Genomic DNA, 24,941 nt, shown 5'->3' with positions numbered 1-24,941 from the left:
GCTAGATGTTACAAAGACAAATAAAGCTGGGAGGTACGGTATTCAAAAAAAGCTTTTCTGAGAAGAGGAACAGAGACCTAAATGATGTGAGGGAGCAGCAAACACAAACGCTCTGGGATGGGAATTGGTTTGGCATTCCTAAAAAACTATAAGGAAGGTGGAGCTGAGTAACTGAAGAGGGAGAGAGGGTAGAAAATGCAGTTGGCAGAGCAGCCAAGGACCATGTCATGCAGGCCCCTGCAGGCCATGATTTTGGACTTGGGAAGGTGGCAGGGGAATGGCACGATCTGACATATTTTAAAAGGATCACACTGGCTACTGCATGAAGAACAGATTATAGGGGAAGAGGGTAGAAGTGAGAAGACCAAGCAGATCAAAGCATGAGCAGAGGGATCAGAGCACTAAAATCTGCCCAGATGGTTGGGGAGAAGGTGAGATATAAAGGGAATCTTGAGAGATGAGTGAAACCTGCCCGGTAGAAGAGGTCAGAATGCATCTTGGGCAAAGGAAAAAGCCAGAGCAAAGATACATGGGCATGGAAGGCCCTGGCATGTTTGCAGAACTTTGGATAGCCTGATGACGTTACAGAGAGGGATCCAGACGTGGGCTGGAAAGGTAGGGGAGAGCTAGACTGCCAAGTGCTTTCACGTTGTTCTTTTAACTTTTCACGTCACCACAGTAAAATGTTGGTGCAGTGATGGGGGCTGAGCCTGAGACAAAACTGCAGCTAGATCTTCCCCCAGGGAGTCCAAACCTCCCATGGGAGTTTCTAAGAGGGCAAAAAGGACACAGAAAGGGGCCGTTCCTTGCCCCTTTCCCCTCTCCTCAGACTAGAGAAAACATGGTGGGCCCACAGTTCTGGGCTGTTACTATTAAAGCAAAGCTGGGCACACCCACTCACATCTGAGATACGAAAATCAGAGAAGAACCAGCAGAGAAGATCTGAGCAGTCTCCATCAAGGTCAGTCCCAGTAGAAATCGTCAAGTAGACATCTTGTCTTCCATACTTTCTCATTTCACTTCTCATATTCCATTCCGGATTCCCAGGTAGACATATACTGAGATTTAAAGGAAGTGTTAGATATGGGTTGGTGAAGATAATGGAGGAGGGTATTTCCGAAAGAGAGAACACTAGATGCAAATAAATGCCAGGAACCAGAAAGCGTCCTTGTCCATGGGCAGCCAAACCAAGGCTAGAAAGACAAGTTGGGCCTGGATTGTGAAATATTTGAACAATGGGGTAGGCAGTCACCAGAACAATTTATTCCTAACCCAGATTCCCCAATTAAATAGAGTAACCAAGAGCTAAGTGTGCAGCGCTTGCTTTTTGCCCATGGTGGATGCCAGGGAGTATTTGAAAGTTTGGTTCAATCAACAGATGGAAGTCTGTAAATTCAGGACAGATTGTCCCAGTTAATCTCTATGATGCGTCATGTCCATATTAATATAGACTTACCTGAGATCAGAAAGTACTGTCTCATAACATTTTGGGGGGAATTTAATTGCGATGTGGACTTCACATCATGAAATCTGGGTCAGATGCCAAAGATCTGCAACATTTAGAGTGTTGCAGGTGAAGGATTCCTTGTGACTTTAAGTGCCCTGGATCCTCTGTCTTGCATCTCAGCTCAAGGTCTCCATCTTTGTGGTTCTGCATCAGCCACTGTTGCTACAAGTCACTTTAGAGTTCTTAGCAGAAACAAGACGCAGGCTTTAGAAGCACTGCAAGTCAGGACAGGTGAGTAGAATTGGCTTCAATCGCTTAAGAGGGACTTAGCCAACAACTATTCAAAACAGGTTATTCCATCCGAACTGGGACAGCCGACACCAAGGAGAGAAGAGACGAGGTTAGACTTGTGCGCCCCCGGCCTCGGCGGCTATACTTGTGAGTGAATAGCTACCAACTCTTCCGTTCTCCCTCTACTCCCACGCACTCCACTACTCGCTTTCAGCACAGAATGTGTCTTTATCCAGAGTTGCAGGTAACTGGTGGAAGAGCGTGAGGTACAATTTGGGGTACAGAGATCATGGGTGTTTTACGTATGAACTTAAGCAACGAATTTGTCGAGATTTTCCCCCCTCCCCCCTGAGGCTGGGTCCCTGGAAAGGAAAGGGCTGACGGACCCCTCAGAGGGAATCGCATCCCCTCGAGCTTCTCGCCCTGACCTCCCTGTTTTGCTGCCCCGCCTGCAACTTTGCACTCGCAGTCAGCCGCACGCACCCCCGTGCCCCACTCGAAAACTACTCTTCAAAGACTTCCTTCCGGGCCCAGCGAAGCCCAGCGTGTTCAGTATCCGGAAAGGCAGCGGCGCTCGCTGCAAGAGAATAGAACTGCCATTTCGGAAGAGAAAGGAAACTGCCCGAGCGTTGTGGGGCTCGCGGGCGCGCGTCAGAGCTGGAGGCCGAGAGGAGAGCCACGGCGCCCAGCATCGCAAACCCCGCCCCCGCGCCGGCCCCGCCCCGTCCCGCTGCCCGGGCTCCGCGAGCGACGGCGGGTCCGGGCTCGGCTCCCGCGCCGTATTTGGTCTTCGGGGGGCAGGCGGCGGGAGGGGAGGCGTGCACGGCGGAAGGGGACGCGGGGCGGGTGCCGGTGCGCAGAGGGGCCGCTCTTGCTAGCGCCGCCGCCGCCACCTTGGTTGGGGACCCACGAGGCCGCCGCGTCCTGCCCTCAGAACAATGGGACTCGGCACGCGAGGTGGCTGGGCCGTGCTGATGCTGGGGGCGCTGCTGCTGCTAGCCCTGCTGAAGGTCGCTGTGGACAGCTCAGACTCGGGGGGTAAGTGGCTGCGGGGGTCGCCAGTCCCCATCCCGGGAGGAGGCGCGCCGCCGCGCGGGAGTTTCCAAGTGGGGATGTGGTTGTGCCGAAAGTTCTGCGTGTCTTAAGCCAAAGACACGGGGCAGACCTGGAGGTGACCGGATGGGGCTGGGGGAAACTGAGGCTCCAGCCAGGAGGCCACCTGCTTTAGAAATTGCCCGGGCCTTCCCCTCACTTTTCGGCAAGCGGTGGTCGCAGGCCCGCAGGAGTGAGTACAACCTGTTGAGTTACCCGAAGGACGAGCGAGCCTTCAGCGGAGGGTCGAAATTAGTTGTTACAGTCTTTCCCTGAGGTTAATGTTTTCTGGGAGGTTCGAGTTTATCTAAGGCTTCCTTTTGTAAACAACATTAGGTGGATTGAAAAATATGTCTACCGATTCCTGCGGAAACATGTCTACCAGATAGTTGGGGAACCGTTCAGGCGTCTCCCCGGGGTTTTATCGTCTAATTGTGTAATAGTTAACAAGTGATTTATAGTCTTAAGGTTCCCCAGACCTTGAAGTTAATACTTTGGGGCTAACGTAGCTGGTTGGGAGCTTTTGGGGAGTGTGCACGGCCCTCGTGGGCGCAGGTGAGGCTTATGCCCCTGGGGATGAGCGCTGCCCGCCCCTCGTGTGCGGTGAACACCGGTATCAGCTGTGCAGCCTTAAGATCGCAGCTGCGCGATCGTCAGGAGCCCACGACGTGGCCAGTAAGGCCATAACAAAATGATTTTGACATTTCTCTTCGGGGGGAGGCGAGGGGCGTCCCTTTAGGCCTTTGGCTACTTAAAAAAGTCCTCTTTGGATAAGGCGAGGAAGCTGGGATTTGCTGTGTAAATTCCGTTTTCTCTTTGTCAACTGTTACAGAAGTCAGGTCACTGGGTAATGGTCAGTAAACTACGATAAGTTACTTTAAGTGATCCAAGTTTTTCATGGTTTCAAATTCTATCCATCCATTGTGTATTTAGCCTTAGATTAATTTTATCCAGCAGGAGATAAAGACGGCAGTTTGTAAAACCAGATGGTTCCGGCACAACTCCTGCTTTTGTTAGAGTAATCTGGGTGAATTAGACAATAACAGTTTTTGTTTTGCTGAATTTTTATGTGTGCTTTGCTGAATTGTGCATGTGACAAACTGGCTTTACAGACCCGGTTTTGAGATCATTTAAGAAAAGAATGATCAATAAATCATTTCCATCATTTTTTCAGTATTATGAGATGTTTTATTGTAAAAATGAACAATCTGGAATGAAACAGTATATCTTGGTGCTAATTTTATACCAATTTTTATGAGGGGAGGTCTCCATTTTTCTTTTATTTGTTAGTTTGTGAAAGTTAACCTTTATTGTTTCTCTAATGAATTACTGATTAGAGAAATTGAGTGTCCTTTTCTTTCTTTTGCCCTCATAACAGGTTTTTTTTTTTTTGCCCTATTTTAATACTCACTGTTGGACTGTTTTGTTTATTGCTTAATGTCTCACTAGGGGTTGGTGCTATTTGGAAAACTTGGAATGAATGCTGTACTATAGGAGAGTCTTCATTTCATGAACTAGTATAACCAGCATGAGCTGGAATCCATTTCTACAGACTATAATATCACCTTGAAACTAGAGTAAAAAAAGGGTTTATAGAGGATTTCTCAAAACAAATAAATGTTCTCCTAGTCTTTGTATGCAGTGTGTAATCTGTATAAAGTGTCATTATGAAGTACAGTGACTTTTAACAATCATATTAGAGCTTATATAACTAATTTTTACTGGGCGCTTATGTACCTCACACTATGCTCATTGAGGTCCATACATCGTCCCATTGTATCCTCACAGTATTATCCCCATTTTATAGATGAGGAAACTAAGGCTTAGAAGTTACCTAACTTATTCAAAATAAAACAACTAATACATGTTTGATTTCAGAGACCAGAATCCAAACTCTCAACCATTTTGCCACTAAGCCACATTAGGTGATGTTGGCTCTTCAAGTAGATAATGCTTAAATCCACAATACTGCCATTGCCCAGCATATTGTGGGAGAGGATAAAAACGTTACTGAAATTCTTCTTTTAAAATATCCTTCACAGTCTGCTGCATAGTTTCACAAATATCCTCAGTTGGAGGAGGGGAGAGACTTTGAACAAGTTAGCAAACCAGCAAACAGGATAGCTTGTGGGAGTGCAATGAAAGACATAAGGGAGGGTGAAGGAGAGGCTATTAATCAGGACCCTTGGTGGCAAGTGACAGAAACCCACCTTGAACAACCTTAGGGGAAAGAAGGGACTTTATTGACTCTTTAACTGAAAAGCCCAGAGATTAAGGTGGCTTCAGAAATGCTCTATTCAAGAGTTCAGATAGGTTGCCAGGAGATGACCACTTCCAGCTCTCTTGGTTACATCTATCAAATCTCAGGCAAGCCATAGTTAAAGTGTTCTCAGCCTACGGGGGAGGACAGAGGGCATGACCCCAAATAACAGGGACTTTCTAAAGTGTGTCCCAGGCTTCAAAAGCCACCATAATGGGTAGACAATTAGGAGATGAAATTAATCCTTAGTAAGTCTATGCCACTTCATGAATTTAACTTTCTTCCTTTCAGTGCATTATTGTATTTTAATACTTGGTCTTTCTGTCAAGTAAAGCATCAGCCTCCTTATGCTTAGGTAGTCCATGACGTTCTTTGTCTCAGGGTACCAAAACAGTGCCTGCCCACAGTGTGCTTCATAGTACTTATTGAAAAAAGGGAGAAAAGGTCCTAGAGCTAGAAAGATCATCTGCTTCTGTCTTCTTCCTCAAGCAAAAAAAAAAAAAAAAAGGTTGCCAGGAAGTCATCCCTCATAAAAGTGACAACAGCAGGGACACAGAACCAGGAGGCTCTAGCAGTAGTCCAGGTGAAAGATGATGGTGCGTGATCATGGAGATAAGTGGATGGATTCTAGATCTGTTTGGGGGATGGAACTGAAATCAGTTGCTAATGGATTGGATGGTGGAGTGAGGAAGAGGGAAGAATCAAAGGATGACCTCTTGGTTTGGGGGTTGAACAACTGGTAATGCAACAACTGGAAAAACTGGGGGAGAAGCAGGTTTACAGTAGAAAATCAAGTTTGTTCTGACTCGCACATGTACGGGCTTTGGAATCAAACAGCCTGGTCCAAATCCAGACTCTGCCACTTATTAGCTGGGTGGCCTCTGGGCCTCAGTTCCTGTCACTGCACAACAGTTTTCCTGTCTCAGAATTGTTGGAGGGTTAGATGCGCTGATGCAAGTTATATGCTCCCTGGGAGGCCTGGCATGTAGTAAGCTCTTCATAATAGCAGTTATTTGATACCTGCTGTTAAATACATCTGTATAGTCTACAGATCTTGATCTTTTTCAAGTTAATGTTCACCCCATATCCTTTTGTGGATTTTAGTTCCATCAGGAGGAAGAAATTTGCACACACTGTAGAGCTAGATCCTTCAAAGTTGTTATTGCTTACTGTTCTTTGTACTTTGAGGGATTTTTTTGGTGGGGGAGGGCTATCTGTGAAAAGTACACGATAATACACTTGCTCTCTTCCCACGTGGTATATGTATTTAATCTTCGCTTATACAAAGACCCAAGGTGAATAAGCCACTCTGAAAGTTGCTTAACTGAGGCAGAGAATTCTTCTAAACTTTTCCTAAATCTTAAGGTATTAGTTAAAAATTAAAAGAATCATACTTAGAAGGCTTGCAATTAAAAATGAAAATCCTACCCACTTCATCTTCTCTCTGTTGTATGAAGTTAAGAGTTTTGGTGGTCTAAGACCTAGGGGCACCCATGAATAGAAGGGCCCGTCCCAAGATGGTCCGCTCCACTCAGAAGAGCAGCATTGTCGGTAGCAGAAAACGGTTTCTGTCTGACCAGTCACTGTGTCCTCATGAGTGTGAATGAACCTTGGCAAAGCCATTATAGTCAGTCAGTGGCTGGCACATAGTAAGTACTATGTAAGTATTTGTTACATAAGTTATGTTTTCTGTCTTGAAAAATCCAGTAACACAGTCCCAGATTTACTGACAATTTCAAGGTATGTTTCATAGCAACAGTGGCAAAAGTAGAACTTCCTGTGGAATAATCTACCCTCCCCCACACCACCAAGACCACACATATTGCTAGTGTTCTTAGTTAAATGTTAAATGTCCTTTCATCTCAGGATATTTCTTTATTTTTATAGGATCTCCAAACAGCACAGTGAAGTCTGTGCTTCTACAGAACTCCAGTGCTACGCCACCAGGTGAGTTTAAAAAGGTTCAAGAAATGGATTTTCATCTGTCTAGGACACATAAAGTAATATTAGCCAGCAAAGTACATCAAAGCTGGTACACTGAGCTGTTTTAACTGTGAGTTATTCATTCATGAACCCCTAAAGCCTACCTCAAGGGCTGCCGTTAGTAGCCATCAATAAATGATAGTCCCCGGGATGAATGGTCTTTCTCAGTCTAGCAAAGATGTGAATACGTTCTAAAATTAAAAGCGTATTAGACTTTCATGCTGAGTTTTGAGGCACAGTTTTAGATGTGAAGGTTTTGCACTGTGCTGTAGATGTGAAATATGAATATATAAGTCTGCTGGTGAAACAAGTCACTCTAAGCTAGTTAGCCAGGGAAAGCTTAATTTGCGTTGGTGGAGACCCTGCTTAAATTTCAACCATCAGTCAGACTTCAACCCACCATCTTCCCTGTTGAAACAATTGGTGAGACACTTTCCTTGTGCTTTTAGTTTGGGACAAATGGATTTCTTCCTTGGAACTCTGAGTTCGCTAGTGTGGAAAGATACAAGAACCAGGCTGATGTCATAAATATCAGTAGTAAACCATCAAGGCATGTTTCTTTTAAGCAATATTTAATTTATCTTCTCACTATCCTTGTTCTTCAGAGTTGGCTTTAGGTAGAAACTAGAAAAAGTTACAAGATCCTATCACTAGACCCATTTTCTCTACTTTTATTCAACTCATATTTATTGAGTGTCTCTAATGTGCTAAGGATACAAAATGGACCAAGCCCTGACTTCTTGGAGTTTTTGTTTGTTTTTTTTTTTGTTGTTTTATTTCATTGTGGGAAAATATGCATAACATAAAATTTAGGATGTTAACCATTTTTAAGTGTGCAGTTCAGTGGCATTAAGTACCTTCACATTGTTGTGCACTTTGTGGAGTTTTTTTACTCTCGTGGGCATCCCAGTGCTCCAGGTAGTCCATACTCTCAGTTTACTTCTGTGCTTTTCATAGTCTCTGCCTTTCCTACTGGTTCCTGGCTGAACATAGTCAGGATATACTTTTATTTTAGTTTTAGTAATTCCATAGAAAAATTTTCCTTGGGGGGGTGGAAAAGACTAGATAGATTACCCCAAAATGTAATAATGATTATTGTTGGGCAGTTGTGGGAGGGTATTTTTTTTTAATATTAGATTATTAGGTGTCTTTTCCTATTGGCCTTTATTGAATCTAATTCTGTACTGCTGAACTTTAACTTTGTGTAAACCAAGGAGGTAGAAAAAAGGTAAAGGTAACAACAATAGTATTAAGAGCCAGCATTTATTGAATACCTACAACATATAAGACACTTCTCCTATATTTCATTATCTGACAATGGTGAGGTAGGGGTGGTTCTCTTTTACACAGTGGGAAACTGAAACATAACCCTAACACAGAGTTAAGAAACTTGCTCAAGATCACATGGCACATTCAGAATTTGAAACTCAGTTTCTTGGATTCTAAAACCTGTGACCGTTCACCACACTTCCTAAAACTGCAGTGTGGCCTTACCTTTAAAAAAACACTTTTCAGTGAAGAAATACCACTACTGAGACCAACCGTGAATGGTTGTTAAAGATCAATGCTATACTTTGAGAACGGCTTCAGAGTAAGTGGGATGATTTCAAATGCCCCGTCTATCCTGGGGAAATTTATTGAGGAAAAAAAGAAAGCATTGCCTCAAAATTTTTTTCTAAGGCCGCCAGATAATATAGCTATTATAAAAAATTTTTTGTTGTTCGATGTGTAACACCTCCCATAACTGTTGTATTCCTCTTATATCCTCTTTGAATCTTGAAAACCCTTATGTAACCTGTTGAATTTGTGCATTTTATAGGACATGCTGCTTAATATTTTCTCTTTTGTAGTAACAGACCCTTCTAATTGTTGAAACATTGTTTTTTGAACATATTGTTTACCAATTTATTCGGTGCTATTTATTTAGCACAGTTTATTTGGCACCAATCCCAAAAGGAAAATAACACCTTTCTTTGGCAAACTCCTGTATGATGTGTATCCCAGGAATGTATTGTTGGAAAAAGTGGAGGCTGCCAGCAATACTACTTACAACATGGGGTGCCTGTCACTTTTATAGGACTCACCACATTGGATTCAACACAGCTTTTTTTCTCTATTTTGTTTGTTTTTTAGTCTCCATCTAAGTTCCTTAAGAGTGGTATCTATGATTTCTTCATCCTATTACCTAACACTATGCCTGGTACATAGTAGGTATGCACACGTTAGTTGAACTGAATTGTGAAAGCAAATACATACTTTGTAGTTGCTGACTTAGCTTATCAAAGAACCACTATATATATTTTGCAGACATAACTGGTCCATGCTTCAATCTTATCCATTATTATATCTGGGTTTTTAATTTATTTATAGAGTAAAATAGATGCTTGAGGTCAAAGAAACAGGAATTGTACCACTGAATTGTATGTAACGGTTCTATTTTTTTTATATGCTCTAAACATTATTTGAGGATAGGCATACTTTTGACATTCTTTTCTGCAGGGATTTGTTTGATGCGTTTTCAGCTTATAGAGAAAATAATTTCCCCCATTTCATGTATAGTCAGAGGGTTTATATTTTAGGGTCTGTGGATAGATGATTTATTCTTTATGGTGCAAGGAAGACACATGCCCAGATTATTTTTCATAACGGGTTTGGGCAAGGATACAAGGGAATGTGACATGGTCCAGAATGGACAGCTGGTCTCATCAGTAACCAGAACAGCAGCTCAGTATCATTCAGGATGCAGCCTTCTCCTTGATCACTTAGCACTGATGCTTCCCCAAAAAGAGGAATCTCAGAGGTTCAGGGTACCACCATCCAGTTTGAAGTTCTTTTCTTGGGCATAATTTGTACCAAGCCACTTTCAAAGCAGTTGCTCTGCCTTAATGTTCCATCGTACATGATTGCGTTTGGCTTGGTAACCCATCCTTGGTCCAGTAACTTGAACTACTCTGGTAGGATTGGTTTTATCCGCAGACATGGCAGGACTGTAGCAATTTTGAGCAGATGGACCTGACTTGGGCTTAGATTTGCACAGAAGAGGGCAGTGGAAATTTGGGAACATCTTACTCAAATAATTCTGTATTCCAATTTTTACCTCCAGTGGAAATGCTAAAAGTCTTACTGAAGTGGAAAGAATTCCTCAGGTACATAATTCCATATTCCATACTACCTTCTTCAATGTATTTTAAGGGAAATGTTTTATGTGTGAAAGAAATATTAAATGGAAACTTCCTGTTAAGTTGTAGCTACTATAAGACAGGAACCAGTTCGCCTGCTTCAGATACAAATGGTGTTAGATGGGCAGATAGACAGACAGACATAATAGATATTGATATTTGTTCTTTAACTAGAGATTTGATGTAGGAAAGAATTTCCCTAACTACTATGAAGAACTCGTTTGTCCTTAAGAACAGCTTTAACTCCTCAAAGACTATTGTGTTCAACTCATGGTTTTGAGATTGCATTTGAAAATTGCTGGTAATTTTTGACATCATCAGATGCTGTCTCAAGGAATGTAGAGTGGGAAAATCATGTTTACTTATTCGGTGAACAGATGTTTGTTTTGACTGCCCACTCTGCTAGTTACTGTTTTAAGCATAGGCATATAGTGGTAAATTAGATAAGTCCCTGCTCTCATGAAGTTTATATCCAGGTGGGGAGATACAGACTATAGGAGATAAACAACTGAAGAAGGTAGTTTCAGATTGTAATTTAAAAAAATAAACATAGGATAAAATAAATATATACATAATAACGGGAATGTGGTAGAGAATGATTAGGGAAGGGCTGCTTCAAGTTGGGTGTTAGGGAGGACCTCTCTGAGGTGGAGTCATCTGAGCTGAGACGACTGACAGGAAGGAGCCAGCCCTACAGATACCAGAGGGAAGAGCATTTGAGGCAGAGGGATTAATTGATGCAGGTGCCTGCCAACAGGAGTGAGCCTCTTGTGTCTAAGGAGCAGGCAGGTCACTGTGGCTGGCATGCAGTGGTGGGTCTACACTGCAGTTACATTACTACATAAAGGAAATTAGGAAACAGAGATACACTATTTAAGATATAAAAGTTGTATTTTGAGACATCAAAAACATAGTAAAGCAGGCTCTAAAAGAGGAGGACGGAAATGTGAATTCTGGCAATTTTCTTAACTTCTCTGGGTCTTTTTTCTTTATGAGAGGATTAACCCTTCAAGCATTAAAATGCTATAGTGATTCTAAACCACTATGTACCTTCATACTCTCTGCATCCCCAAGACAGCAGGTGTAATAATAAATTGGAACTGTCCTGTGTTCTTTCCTGAAGCATGCCTCTCTCCTAAAGTTGTAATTAGGAGCCGAATGAAATGCTTCCAATTCAGATCAAGAACGCTGCTCTGGGGCCGGCCCGGTGGCATAGTGGTTGAGTTTGCACTCTCCGCTTCAGTGGCCCGGGGTTCACAGGTTCGGATCCCAGGCGTGGACCTATGCACCACTTATCAAGCCATGCTATGGCAGCGTCCCATATAAAGTAGAGAAAGATGGGCTCGGATGTTAGCCAAGGGCCAATAGTTCTCAGCAAAAAAAAAAGAGGAGGATTGGCAACGGATGTTAGCTCAGGGCTGATCTTCCTCACAACAAAAATAAATAAAAATTAAAAAAAAGAACTGCTGCTGTACTTTACTGTGATGTCAACTATAAAAGGGAATAGTTAACATTTTAAATCATTTTCAGTCATTTTAAGGGTTCGAAATATGAGACTGAGTAACCAGCCTGTTGTATGAGTTCTGGGAAAAACGAGGTTAGATAAAGTGGAGAGGGAAGAGAATCCCACTTTATTATGTTTCCTGGTCTTGGAGAAAGATGGTGGGGCGACAATGATAAAATTAGGCGGTTTTAACGTCCTGCGTGACCGAGTTATTAAAGAGGTTTCTTGCAGGAGAAATCTTAGAAACTATCATCTAGTAGTTATATTGTTCCATTTTAATTTTAAAAATTATAAAACCTTAGAACTGAAAGAAACCTTAGAGCAACGTTTTTCAAATTTAGTAGCACATTGGAATTACCTAGAACGTTAAAAATACTGGTCTGGGTCCCACTTAAAGCCAGTTAAATCTGAGGGGGGTAAAAACATGCCCAGTGATTCTAATGTGTAACTAAGGTTGAGAATCACTGACCTAGAGAGTGGCTGAAGAAGGCCACTTTTCTTAAGTAACCTTTGATGAATGGGTGGAAAACATGGCTGCTTTTGTGATGAGGGTTAGTTTTTTAAAAAAAGAAAATTTTTTTGGTAAAGAATTATAAAATCTTAACTGGTGGGGATATGCAGAAAATACAGTGATTCTCATCTTGGGATATCCTCCTCCCATCCCATGAAAGCCCCCAAAACAAGACATTGCAATAATCCAGAGAACAGATTTTTTGCAGGGAAAAGGGTGAGGGGGAGTGATGGGAACAGAGTAGCAGTCGTTCTATTAGTAGTATAGTATTTTTGCTACTGTGTTTAACATTGTTTAAATTTGATAAAAGCCTATTAGCTGTCAAGAGAGAATAGGGACTAACTCTCCAGAAATGTACAATTTCCTTGAGAGAAGTTTCAGAATCAAAACACTTATATACATGAATAGCTATAGAAAATAGTTGAGAAGTCCATTCATAAGACTTTTTATTCTACTTACATCAACTTAATACATGTATTCTTAACAATTGTTCTTGGATTATTTGTGAAAATTTCCTGAGACATTAAAGCTAACTCTCATCCCATGTTAATTCATCCTTGTTAACTCTTTTTACATCACAGTGTGACAAAAAAGAAAGAAAGAGAAAAAGTAAACAGCAGTAATTTTGTGAATAATGGAATGTTACTCTGGAGAAATGCATAAATGATTAAATTGGGTTAAAAGTTTATCTTAAGGAGTACTTCAGTAACTTTTATCATAAAGGTGTGCATACTGGGATTGTGTATTTCACATATGAACCTGAGGATTTTTTTTGAAAACAATCATAATACCATTATTACACTTAAATGTTAACAATTTCTTTTTTTTTACAGTTTTATTGTGGTATAATTGACATACAGCATGGTATAAGTTTAAGGTGTAAAGCATAATGTTTTGATTTATATTGTGAAATGATTACAATAAGTTTAGTTAACATCCATCATCTCATGTAGATTAAAAAAACACACACATGCACAAAATAAAAATAGGAAAAGAAAAAAATACTTTTTTTCCTTGTGATGCGAACTCTTAGGATTTACTCTCAACAACTTTCATAAATATCATATAACAGTGTTAACTATAGTCATCACATTGTACATTACATCCCTAGCACTTATTTTATAACTGAAAGTTTGTACCTTTTGACCACCTTCCTCCAGTTGCCTCTGCCCCCACCCCTCACCTCTGGTAACCACAAATCTGGTCTGTTTTTCTGAGTTTGGTTTTTTTTTTAGATTCCACATATAAGTGAGATCATACGTTATTTATTTGTTTTCTCTGTCTGCTTATTTCACTTAGCATAATGCCCTCAGTGTCCATCCATGTTGTCCGAAATGACAGGATGTCCTTTTTTATGGCTGAATAATATTCCATTGTGTATATATGTGTGTGTGTGTGTGTGTATATATATATATATATATATATATATATATCTCACAACTTGATCCATTCATCTGTTGATGAACACTTAGGTTGTTTCTATGTCTTGACTATTGTAAATAATGCTGCTATGAACATGGGGTGCAGGTATCTCCTTGACATAGTGTTTTCATTTCTTTTGAATATATTCCCAGAATTGGAATAGCTGGATCATATGGTAATTCTATTTTTAATTTTCTGAGGAACATCCATACTGTCTTCCAAAGTGGCTGTACCACTTTACAATCCCACCAACAGTGCGTGAGGATTCTCTTTTCTCCACATCCTCACAAGCATTTGTTATGTCTTATCATTTTAATCCTAGCCATTCTAACAGGCATGAGGTGATATCATGGTTTTGATTTGCATTTCCCTAGTGATTAGTGACATTGAGCATCTTTTTGTGTACCTGTTAGACATTTTTCCAAAACAAATATATGAATGGCTATGCAGGTCCTTTGCCCGTTTTTTAATTGGATTTTTTTGCTGTTGACTTGTATGAGTCAATTCTTTATATATTTTGGGTATTAACCCCTTATCAGATAGATGGTTTGCAGATATTTTTTCCCATTTCTGTAGGTTGTCTTTTTGTTTTGTTGATCATTTCTTCTGCTCTGCAGAAGCTTTTTAGTTTGACATAGTCTCATTTGTTTATTTTTTGTTTTGTTCCTTGTGCTTTAGGTGTCATATCCAAAAAATCATTACCAAGACCCATGTCAAGGAGCTTTTTCCTATGTTTTCTTCTAGGAGTTTTAGGGTTTGCAATACATTTAAGTCTTTAACCCATTTCAAGTTAATTTTTGTGAGTAGTGTTAGGATAGGGATCTAGTTTCATTCTTTTACATGAGAATATCCAGTTTTCCCAACACCACTTACCAAAGAGACTGTCTTTTTCTCCTTTGAGTATTCTTGGCTCCCTTGTCAAATATTACTTGACAGTATATGCATGGGTTTATTTCTGGGCTCTCTTTTCTATTCCATTGGTTAGTGTGTTTTATGCCAATACCATACTGTTTTGATTACTATAGCTTTGTAATATAATTTGAAATCAGAAAGTGTGATGCCTCCTGATTTTTTGTTCTTTCACAAGATTGCTTTGGTATTCAGGGTTTTTTTGTTTTTCCATATAACTTTTAGGACTTTTTTCTACTTTTGTAAAAAATGCCAGTGGAATCTTGATAGGGATTACATTGAATCTATAGATAGCTTTGGGTAGTATGGACATTTTAACGATATTCCTTCAATCCGTGAACACGATACTTTTCCATCATTTGTGTTGTCTTCAATTTCTTTCATCAGTGTCTTGTAGTTTTCAGTGTAGAGATCTTTCACCACCTTGGTTAAATTTATTCCTAAGTATTTTATTGCTTTTGATGCTATTGTAAGTAGGACCCTTTTGTTTTTAATTTCTTTTTCAGATAATTAATTTTTAGTTTATAGAAACACCACTGCTTTTTGTATGTTAATTTTGTATCATGCAGTTTTACTGAATTCATTGATTAGATCTAACAGTTTTCTGGTGGAGTCTTTAGGATTGTCTATATATAAAATCATGTTATCGGGATAATTTTACTTCTTCTTTTCCAATTCTGATGCTTTTTATTTCTTTTTCTTGCTTGATTGCTCTGGCTAGGACTTCCAGTACTATGTTGATGTACTGGAAGAAGTGGTGAGGGGGGCACCCTTGTGTTGTTCCTGATCCTAGAGGAAAAGCTTTCAACCTTATACCATTGAGTATGTTGTTAGCTGTGGGCTTGTCACATAAGGCCCTAGCTATATTGAAGTACATTCCCTCTATACCCACTTCGTTGAATGTTTTTATTATAAATGGATGTTGAATTTTATCAAATGCTTTTTCTACATCTATTGAGATGATAATATGATTTTTATCCTTCATTTTTCCACATGATGTATGACATTGATTGGTTTGTGGATATTGAACCATCCTTGCACCTCAGGGTAAATCCCACTGGATTGTGGCGAATGATCCTTTTAATGTGCTGCTGAATTCAGTTTACTGGTGTCTTGTTGAGAATTTTTGCATGTATGTTCAGCAGGAATATCAGCCTGTAGTTTTCTTTTCTGGTAGTATCCTTTTCTGGCTTTGGTATTGAGGTAATGCTGGCCTCATAAAATGAGTTCAGAAGTGTTCCCTCCTCTTCAGTTTTTTGTAAGAGTTTGAGATGGATGGGCATTAATTCTTTTTTTAAACAGTTGGTAAAATTCACCAGTGAAGCCATTTGGTCCTGGACTTTTCTTCACTGGGAGATTTTTAATTACTGATTCAATCTCCTTACTAATAATTGGTGTATTAAGATATTCTATTTCTTGCTGATTTGCTCTTGGTAGGTTGTCCAGTTTATTGGCATATTGTTCATAGTAGCCTTTTATGATTCTTTTTATTTCTGTGATGTCAATTGTAATGTCTCCTTTTTCATTTGTAATTTTGTTGATTTGGGTCCTCTCTCTTTTTTCTTTAGTTAGTCTAGCTAAAGGTTTGTCAAATTTGTTTATCTTTTCAAAGAACCAACTCTTCATTTTGTTAATCGTTTCTGTTGTTGTCCTGTTCTCTATTTCATTTATTTCTGCTCTAATCTTTCCTTCTGCTCCCTTTGGGCTCAGTTTGTTCTTTTTCTAGTTAATTAAGATGCAGAGTTAGGTTGTTTATTTGGTAGCTTTTTTGCTACTTAATGTAGGCATTTATTGCTATGAACATCTCTCCTAGAACTGCTTTTGCTGCATCCCATAAGTCTTGGTATTTTGTGTTTCCTTTTTCGTTTATCTCAAGATACTTTTTTATTTCTCCCTTAATTTTTTCTTTAATCTGTTGGTTGTTTAGGAGAGTGCTATTTAATTTCTATGAATTTATGAATTTTCAAGTTTTACTCCTGTTATTGATTTCTAGTTTCTTAGCATTGTGGTCAGAGAAGATACTTGGAATAATTTCAGTCTTTAGGAATTTGCTAAGACTTGTGTTGTGGTCTGATTTATGGTGTATCCTAGAAATATTCCATGTGCACTTGAGAAGAATGTGTATTCTGCTGTTGTCTCATAGAATTTCTATATATGTCTGTTAGGTCCATTTAGTCTATGGTGTTGTTCAGATCTGCTGTTTCCTTATTGATTCCCTGTCTGGATGATCTATCCACTGTTGAGAGTGTGGAGTATTAAAGTGCCCAACTATTATTGTATTGCTATTTATTTCTCCTTTTAGCTGTTAGTTTTTCCTTTATATATTTGGGTGCTCTGATGTTGGGTGTGTAAATATTTACAATTGTTATATCATCTTGATGGATTGACCCCTTTTTCATTATATAATGTCCTTTTTTGTCTTGTTTTACCATTTTTAGTTTAAAGTCTATTTTGTCTGATATAAGTATAGCACCCCAGCTTTTTTTTGGATACCGTTTACTTGAAATATCTTTTCCCATCCCTTCACTCTCAGTCTGTGTGTGTCTTCAAGGCTAAAGTGAGTCTCTTGTAGGCAGCATATAGATGGGTCTTGTTTTTTTAGTCCATTCAGCCACCCTGTATCTTTGGATTGGAGCAGGTAGCCCATTTCCGTTTAAAATAATTATTCATAGGTATCTACTTCTTGCCATTTTAATTGTTTTCTGGTTGTTTTTGTAGTCTTCTCTGTTGCTTTCTTCTTCTCTTGGTCTCTTCATTTGTGTTTTGATGATTTGCTTTAGTGTTATGTTTGAGTTCCTTTCTCTTTATTTTTTGTGTATCTATTGTAGGTTTTTAGTTTGTAGTTACCATGGGGTTCATATATATCGACATATGTATATATATATAGCTGTCTATTTTAACCTTATAGTCACTTAAGTTTGAATGCATTCTAAAAGTACTACATTTTTATTCCCCTCTCTTATGTTTTATGTTTTTGGTGTCATATTTTACATCTTTTTATTTTGTGTCTCTTAACTTAACTGTAGTTATAGTTGATTTTACCACTTTTGTCTATTAACCTTCATACTAGCTTTTTAAGTGGCTGATCTGCTGCCTTTATTATATATTTGTCTTTACCAGTGAAATTTTTTCTTTTATATATTTTCTTATTTCTGGTTATGGACTTTTCTTTTCCACTTAAAGAATACCCTTTAACATTTCTTGTAAGCCTGGTTTAGTGGTAATGAACTCCTTTAGTTTTTGCTTATCGGAGAAACTGTCTCTCTCCTTCAATTCTGAATGCTAATCTTGCCAGTATTCTTGATTGTAAGTTTTTTCCTTTCAGCACTTTAAATATATTGTGCCACTCCCTTCTAGCCTGTGAAGTTTCTACTGAAAAATCAGCTGATAGTCTTACAGTTTCCCTTGTATGTGACTAGTTGTTTATTTCTTGCTACCTTTAAGATTCTCTCTTTAACTTTTGCCTTTTTAATTATAGTATGTCTTAGTGTGGATCTGTTTGAGTTCATCTTGTTTGGGACTCTCTGTGCTTCCTGGACCTAAGTGTCTGTTTCCTTCCTCAGGTTAGGGAAGTTTTCAGCCATTATTTCTTCAGATAAGTTTTCTGCCTCTTTCTCTCTCCTCCTTCTGGGACACCTATAATGTGTATGTTAGCATGTTTGATGTTGTCCCAGAGGTCCCTTAAACTATCTTCATTTTTTTTTTTTTTTTGCTGTTTTAATTGGGTGATTTCCACTATTCGTTCTTCCAGATCACTGATCCATTCTTCTGTATTATCTAATCTGCTCTTGATCCCTCTAGTTTTTTATTTCAATTATTCTTCAGCTCTGTTTTGTTTTTTCTTATATCTTCTAACTCTTTCTTGAAGTTCTCACTGTGTTCCTCCACACAGTGGAGGGGGAATGCAAAAAGTGGCGCTCACTGGTGCCTCTGACCCCAGAGAGAGTGCCAACAGTTCCCAGGCCATTTGGCAAATGCTCTGGAGTTAGTAAATAGGTTTTCTTCACATATAGTCTAGGTGCCCTTTAAACTGCTGTTTTCCACTGTGCCCCAGGGTGGGCAAGTCTCTGCATAAGCCCCTCAGTGATACCCCTCCCTCCTGAAGATTACTGTGTTGGGAGCGGGGTTCCTGTTGATACCATGGCTTCATCTCGCCTACCGGTCTCTATGTGTTCCTTCTGTCATTTGTTGTACAGAAGCTGTTCGTTCAGCCCTCAGTTCTTCAGGAGGAATTGCTCTATATACAGGAGTAGATTCAGTGCGTCTGTGGGAGAGGGTGAGTTCAGGGTCTTCCTGTGCTGCCATCTTGGACCCTCCTTCTGTTTTTATTACATTTGTTTTTTAACTTTTAACTAGAATTCTAAGAGAATTACGCACCACCATTACCATATTTCAGAATCTTACTTTGACTATATATTTACCATTACCAGTGAGTTTTACTCTACCTTCTCGTGTTTTTGTGACGTTAATTAGCATCCTTTTACTTCCACTCAAAAACTCCCTTTAACATTTCTGGTAAGGCAAGTCTAGTGGTGATGAACTTCTTCAGTTTTTGTTTGTTCAGGAAAATCTATTTCTTCTTCATTTCTAAAAGACAGCTTTGCCGGTTTTTTTCTTTCAATATTTTGAATAAATTCTCCCATTCTCTCCTGGCTTGAAACATTTCTGTTGAGAAATCCACCAATAGTCTTATGGGGGGGTTCCCTTGTCTGTAATTTCTCTCTTTTCTCTTGCTGCTTTCAAAATTCTGTTTTGTCTTTGATTTTTGACAATTTAATTATAATGTATCTTGGGGTAGCCCTATTTGGGTTCAATCTCTTTGGGGTCCTTTGGGCCTCATGGATCTGGACGTCTATTTCTGTCTTCAGGTTTGGGACATTTTCAGCCATTAATGGTTTAAATATACTTTCTCTCTTTTCCCCTTCTCTTCTCCTTCTGGAATTCCCATAATGCAGATATTGTTTCTTTGGATTGTGTCCCATAAGTCCCATAGGCTTTCTAGCCTCTTTTTTATTCTTTTTTCTTTTTGCTCTTCTGACTGGATAATTTCAAAAGTCCTGTCGTCTAGGTCTGATTCTTTCTTCTGCATGGTCAGGTTTGCTTTTGAAGGTGTCCGTTGAATTCTTCAGTGCAGTTACTGTATGTTTCAGCTCTAGGATTTGAGTTTGGTGTTTTTTTTTTTTTTTTTTTGGTGGTTTCTATTTTTTTGTTGAACTTCTCATTTTCTTCATGCATTGTTTTCCTAACTTTGTTTAGTTGTCTGTGTGTGTGTTCTTGTAGTTCACTAAACTTCTTTAAGAGGACTATTCTGAATTCTTTGACAGCTCATAGATCTCTATTTCTTTAGGGTAAGTTATTGGAGCTTTATTTATCTCCTTTGGTGGTGTCATGGTTACCAGTATTTTTTCATGATCTTTGATTCGTTATATTGGTATCGGTGTATTTGAATAACGGAGTTCCCCTTCTAGACTTTACAGGTTTGCTTTGACAGAAACAGTTCTTCACCAGTCAGCTCAGTTTGGGTTTCTGGACATGTCTGCTGGTAACACCTTTGGGCAGGTGGAGCTTGTTCTCAGGGTCTGTTTTGGGCAAGGTCACTGCCTGGGCTTTGAGGTTGGGGGGGAGGGGGGCTGACTGAGAACAGTTGGATAGGACTGCTGGCTTGATTCCCTGCCTAAGCGAGGCTGTAGGGTGGGCTCTGTGGTTGCCTGGTTTCTCTGGTCGGCTTACTAGATCATCAGGTCTGGGTACTATACTCAGCAGTAGGTGGGGCTATAACTTAGCTTCTCTCCCCTGGTGGGGCGGTAGGATGAGCCCCAGGACCTGCATGGCTTGTTATTTGGGGACCTGAATCAAGCAAGACCATGCACTGAATTCCCTGGCCGGACAGGACCAATGGTTTTGCTCTGCAGACAGTGAAATCCACAAGCTGCACTGTCTGTTCGAGTGTCGCTGTAAGCATGGCTGTTGGATGGGCTACCCAGCTTCCCACGTGCTCTGTTTAGGTTCCATGGTTGGGAGTGCTGAAGGCTGTATTCAGCAATGGGTGGGGCTATGAATTAGTTACCCTGCCCAGGTGCAGTGGGAGAACCAGCTTCAAGGTCAATAAGGCTCTTTGTTTGTGGTCTTGACTCAAGTCAACCCATGTCCCATGCTCCCTGGCCAAACAGATCTGTTAGCTTTGCTCTGCAGCCTATCTTCTCTGCCTGCTGGCCTCTCTGCTCGAGCGCTGCTGGGTCCTGCAGCTTCCAGGTGTTCTTGCCAGCCTTTCTGGTCAGACAGGGCTGGGAGATTCACTCAGCAGTGTTTGGGTCTGTGACTCAACTCCCCTGCCTGGGCAGGACTAGAGGGCCAGCTCCAAGCAGCCTGCATGTTTTCCCTATTGGGCTTTCTGGTCAGGAGGGGCCAGGAGCTACACTCAGCAGTGTACTGGACTGTGATTCAGCTCCTCTGCCTGGGCAGGGGCAGACCAGGCTCCAGGGCTGGCAAACCTCTTCATTTGAAGACTCGAATCAGGCAGACCTGCACCCTGCTGAGTTCCCTATTCAGACTGCACCACCAGCTTGGTTCTGCAGACGAGCAAAACCACCGGTTGGGATTACTACTTGGGTGCTGCAGGTAGGAACTCTGTGCCAAGATCTAAGTGCTGGTTGTCACAAGCCCTTCCCCTCTCTTCCATCACAATCAGATTCCCAGTGGTCAAGCCCCACAGATTCCTCTGCAATCTCCATGAGATGAGACCAGAGTAGGGGCTCCCAAGAAGCAGCCCACAATGCTGGGGGAGCTGGTTGTCCACCCTGGGCTTTCTTTTCCCCCTGGACAAACTGTAGGCGCAGGGGAGACCTCTGCATGGTGCTGACCTGTCGTGGGGGAGGGGCGGTGTGGTCAGCTTGTACCCACTCCTCTTACCCTTTTGATGCTGTCTGTCCTGGTCTCTGAGGGGCAGGGGTGCTTCAGCCTCACCCCCATGTCCTAGGATTCTCTCAGTGGTGTCCCGTCCATGAATAGTTGTTAGTTCTTCGTGTGAGGGAAAGCAAAGTCAGGAATGTCCTATGTCGCCATCTTGGTGACATCACTCCCAATAATTTCTTAATATACACGAATATGCAGTCACTGCTATTTGAATTATTTTTCATCAACATGTACTACTTTAGAAATTTTAGGAAAAGGAATAATACAAATACTTTTACCTAAAGGATAAAAAGGGTATTCATCCTTTCCTAGAGGGAGGGATGAATTTTAAAAGTTTTTAAAATGTAGATCTTATTGACCTACTTCCTTTTATAGATGAGAAGCTGACTTTTTACATTTAGAAAACAATTAATGTGCGGCTCCTAAGTCCCAGGAACACTGCTTGACTCAGGATACAACAGGGAAACAGATGGAATCTCTACTCTCTTGGGGATCATACCCTCATGGTCATGAAAGACATATAAACCACAGTGGTGTGTGTTCCCAAGACCCAGTGAGAAAACAAGCACAAGTGACTAACTTTGCCAGACCCGTAGGAGTTCACCAGGAGAAGAAGAGAACACTGCAAATAGAGGCAACAGAAGATACAAGGGCAGAGATAAAAAATGACAATCATTGTGGAATCTCCCCACCAAGGACAATCAACTCTCCAAATTTAATCTAGAAAGCCATGCCCATCAAATATCATAAAAGTGAAATCCAAGGGACTCCTCAGGGTTTTATTATGGAGAAACCACAAGATTTAGAAAAAGCTGTCAGCAGGACACCTCACTACTCTTTCTCTTAGTTGTATGATTTTTTTTGTTTATTTGTGCTGGACCATAATAATGCTTAACTGGATTCGAAAATTACTTGGTAAACTCAAAAGAACTATACAGTTCTTCAGTGAACCCTCAAACTTAGATGAGAAAGTGTTCAGTTTCTCATGTTTTTGCAATTGAATTTGATTGTTCTAGGTATTAAATCTTCTTGCAAGAGTTGTTGTGTAATCCAAATTTTGCCATGATTTCATCCTTTTTATTCACAGACCTTCCATTTCAGGAAGTAGCATTGAGATTCAGCAATCTGTAGTCGGTAACTCTGATATACCAAGGATAATATGTGCTTACTACAGCATAGTTCTATTAATGAGATTTGGCATCATCTATACAGCTTATGTATTGCTGTTTCTGTAAAGGAGAAGTTAATCTCCCTACATACTAGATTTAATAGAGAATAATCTGGTTTATAATTCTAGGCTCCAGATCACTCTGACCCAAAATAAACTTTTTAGACTGAATGTTTTAGATACTAAGTCCCTGTAGATTCTGTGAGGTTAGCTGCATCTGAAATCTATACTAGTTTACCAGTAAAAAAGGTGCTATGTATAAGATGTAAAACTTTTGCCTAGTGGAGTGCTATGATTTTAACAGTTTACGTTTGAACCCAAAATAGTCTAGTTGGCTTGGCTTAGTACAGTAACATTGCAGCACACAGACACAGGCTTTCATGTCTTCATGTTTGTTAATTTTAGGAAATATTTTCTCAAGGCAAGAGTCAGAGGTTCATAGAGGGGTATGTCAAAGACCTTTTCAAAGAGAAAAGTCTAATTTTAGAAGCTTCCAGTTTGTGCACCAAACTTGCCTTTCAATAAATAGCTTCCTGTAATCTTCCTGCTGGCACAAGTTGAAATGTGCATTCCATTGGAAAGAAAAAGAAACAAGAAGAGAAACCATAAGCACGATTATGAAGAGAAAAGAACAGGAAGAAGAAAGTAGACATCACCCCAGATTTAAATTTCATTATTGTTAAAATGATTTGGATGCAAGCAACAGAAACCAACTCTAGCTAATTTAGGCAAACAAGGGTTTATTGGACACATACCAGGTCACTCACAAAATCAAAAAGGAAAAACTGAATGACCAGACCTAGTGCAGTTGGGGACCCCAGGGGCAGGAGTGAACAGAGAACCTCTTTAGGAGGTTGCTGTCAAATGACTGTTTGCCATCCTAGTGTACTCTCTCAAGTTTTGCATTCCTGGGAAAGTCTGACTGGCCTAGTTTGAATCACTCGCCTGCCCACTGACAGTCTCTCCAAACCACATGGAATGAGGGAAGGATGGTTCCCTAAAGGAAGAGTGGGAGCTGTTACAAAAAATGAGGAACAGGAGCTGGGCAGGGAAAAAACAGCAGGTGTTCACTACACCAGCCACATAGCCACCATCAGTAGTGGTGACTTTGCCTGACCCAGAGTACATGGCCAATAGTTATTAGTCTCCTTTCTCTTCAGAAACATCTCTTGTCAGCTTTGTATTCATATGTGAGCTATGGCAAAGATGTTGTGCCATTTTGAATTGAAGGGGGATCATTTCCCATATCTTTTTGAGTTAGCTTTGTCAAGTTATTGTCCAGATGACCAGGAGTTTCTGATAAGGGGTAAAATTAATCTAGAATCACTTTTCTTATGTGCATCTCATTTTTTCCCCAGCAAGTTCTTATAGTAGAGAAGTGTGTCTTACCAGAAAATTATCATGATAATTCTCATAAGGTGTGTGTGTGTTCTTCTTTTCCACGTTTCAGCGTAGAGATAATATTCTTTCTCTTTGTGAATGAACTGGCAGAATGTTTACATTTAAATTCTGTTTCCTTAGGGTTTATACCCTCCCTGCTCCTTCTCTGCCACTTCTACCTTCTCCCCTCATTCCTCATCGTTTGGGCATGTACTATGTCAACAGGGACCTGGGGCTTCTTTTGTGAAACTCGACATAATCAACAAAAACTAATTTAACTGTGTTGGGATAGCATGGTGCCACTTGACATTAAGAGGCATATATCAGCCTTCTGCTGCAGCACCCGGGGAAGAGCAGCAGCCATGACTCTTTGCTACCCTACGGCCGTGGGTCTCAACAAAGGCTGCAAAGTGATCAAGAATGTGTGCGAGCTGGGGCCGACCCGGCGACATAGTGGTTAAGTTCAGGCGCTCCGCTTCAGCGGCTCGGGGTTCGCAGGTTCAGATCCCAGGTGCAGACCTATGCGCCACCTATCAAGCCATGCGGTGGCAGGCGTCCCACATAAAATAGAGGAAGATGGGCGCAGATGTTAGCCCAGGGCCAGTCTTCCTCAGCAAAAAGAGGAGGATTGGCAACAGATGTTAGCTCAGGGCTAATCTTCCTCACCAAAAGAAAAAAAAAAAGTATTAAAAAAAAAAAGTGTGCAAACCAAGGTACAGTCACCTCCATGGGCACCTCACCAAGCACACCAGCTTCATGCGGGACTAATCCCATAGGTATCCCATGGCTTTGCCCTGTATGAGCCGTGGGCCCTGGAGCTGTCAACGTCCCCAAGGGCAAGTGGACCCTCAAGTTCATCAAGAAAGGGGTGGGGACACACGTT

General features: G+C 40.6%; 1 protein-coding gene across 1 annotated transcript in view; it reads left to right on the top strand.

Moving 5' to 3' along the window:
* Window positions 1-2,509: 2,509 nt before the first annotated feature.
* TMEM123 (transmembrane protein 123) overlaps window positions 2,510-24,941 on the top strand; it is a 56,048-nt gene continuing 33,616 nt past the window's right edge. The window contains exons 1-2 of the mRNA XM_014785023.2: window positions 2,510-2,776; window positions 6,978-7,037. Coding sequence (XP_014640509.2) covers window positions 2,677-2,776; window positions 6,978-7,037 — 160 coding nt within the window. The 5' untranslated portion in view covers window positions 2,510-2,676. The remainder of the gene's footprint in view (window positions 2,777-6,977; window positions 7,038-24,941) is intronic.

This window comes from Ceratotherium simum, chromosome 7 (assembly GCF_057802395.1).
Source record: "Ceratotherium simum simum isolate JZ-2026a chromosome 7, ASM5780239v1, whole genome shotgun sequence".
In the NCBI taxonomy this organism is placed as follows: Eukaryota; Metazoa; Chordata; class Mammalia; order Perissodactyla; family Rhinocerotidae; genus Ceratotherium; species Ceratotherium simum.
Note: the sequence above shows the minus strand (reverse complement) of the source record. Positions and strands in the feature narration are given on the sequence as shown.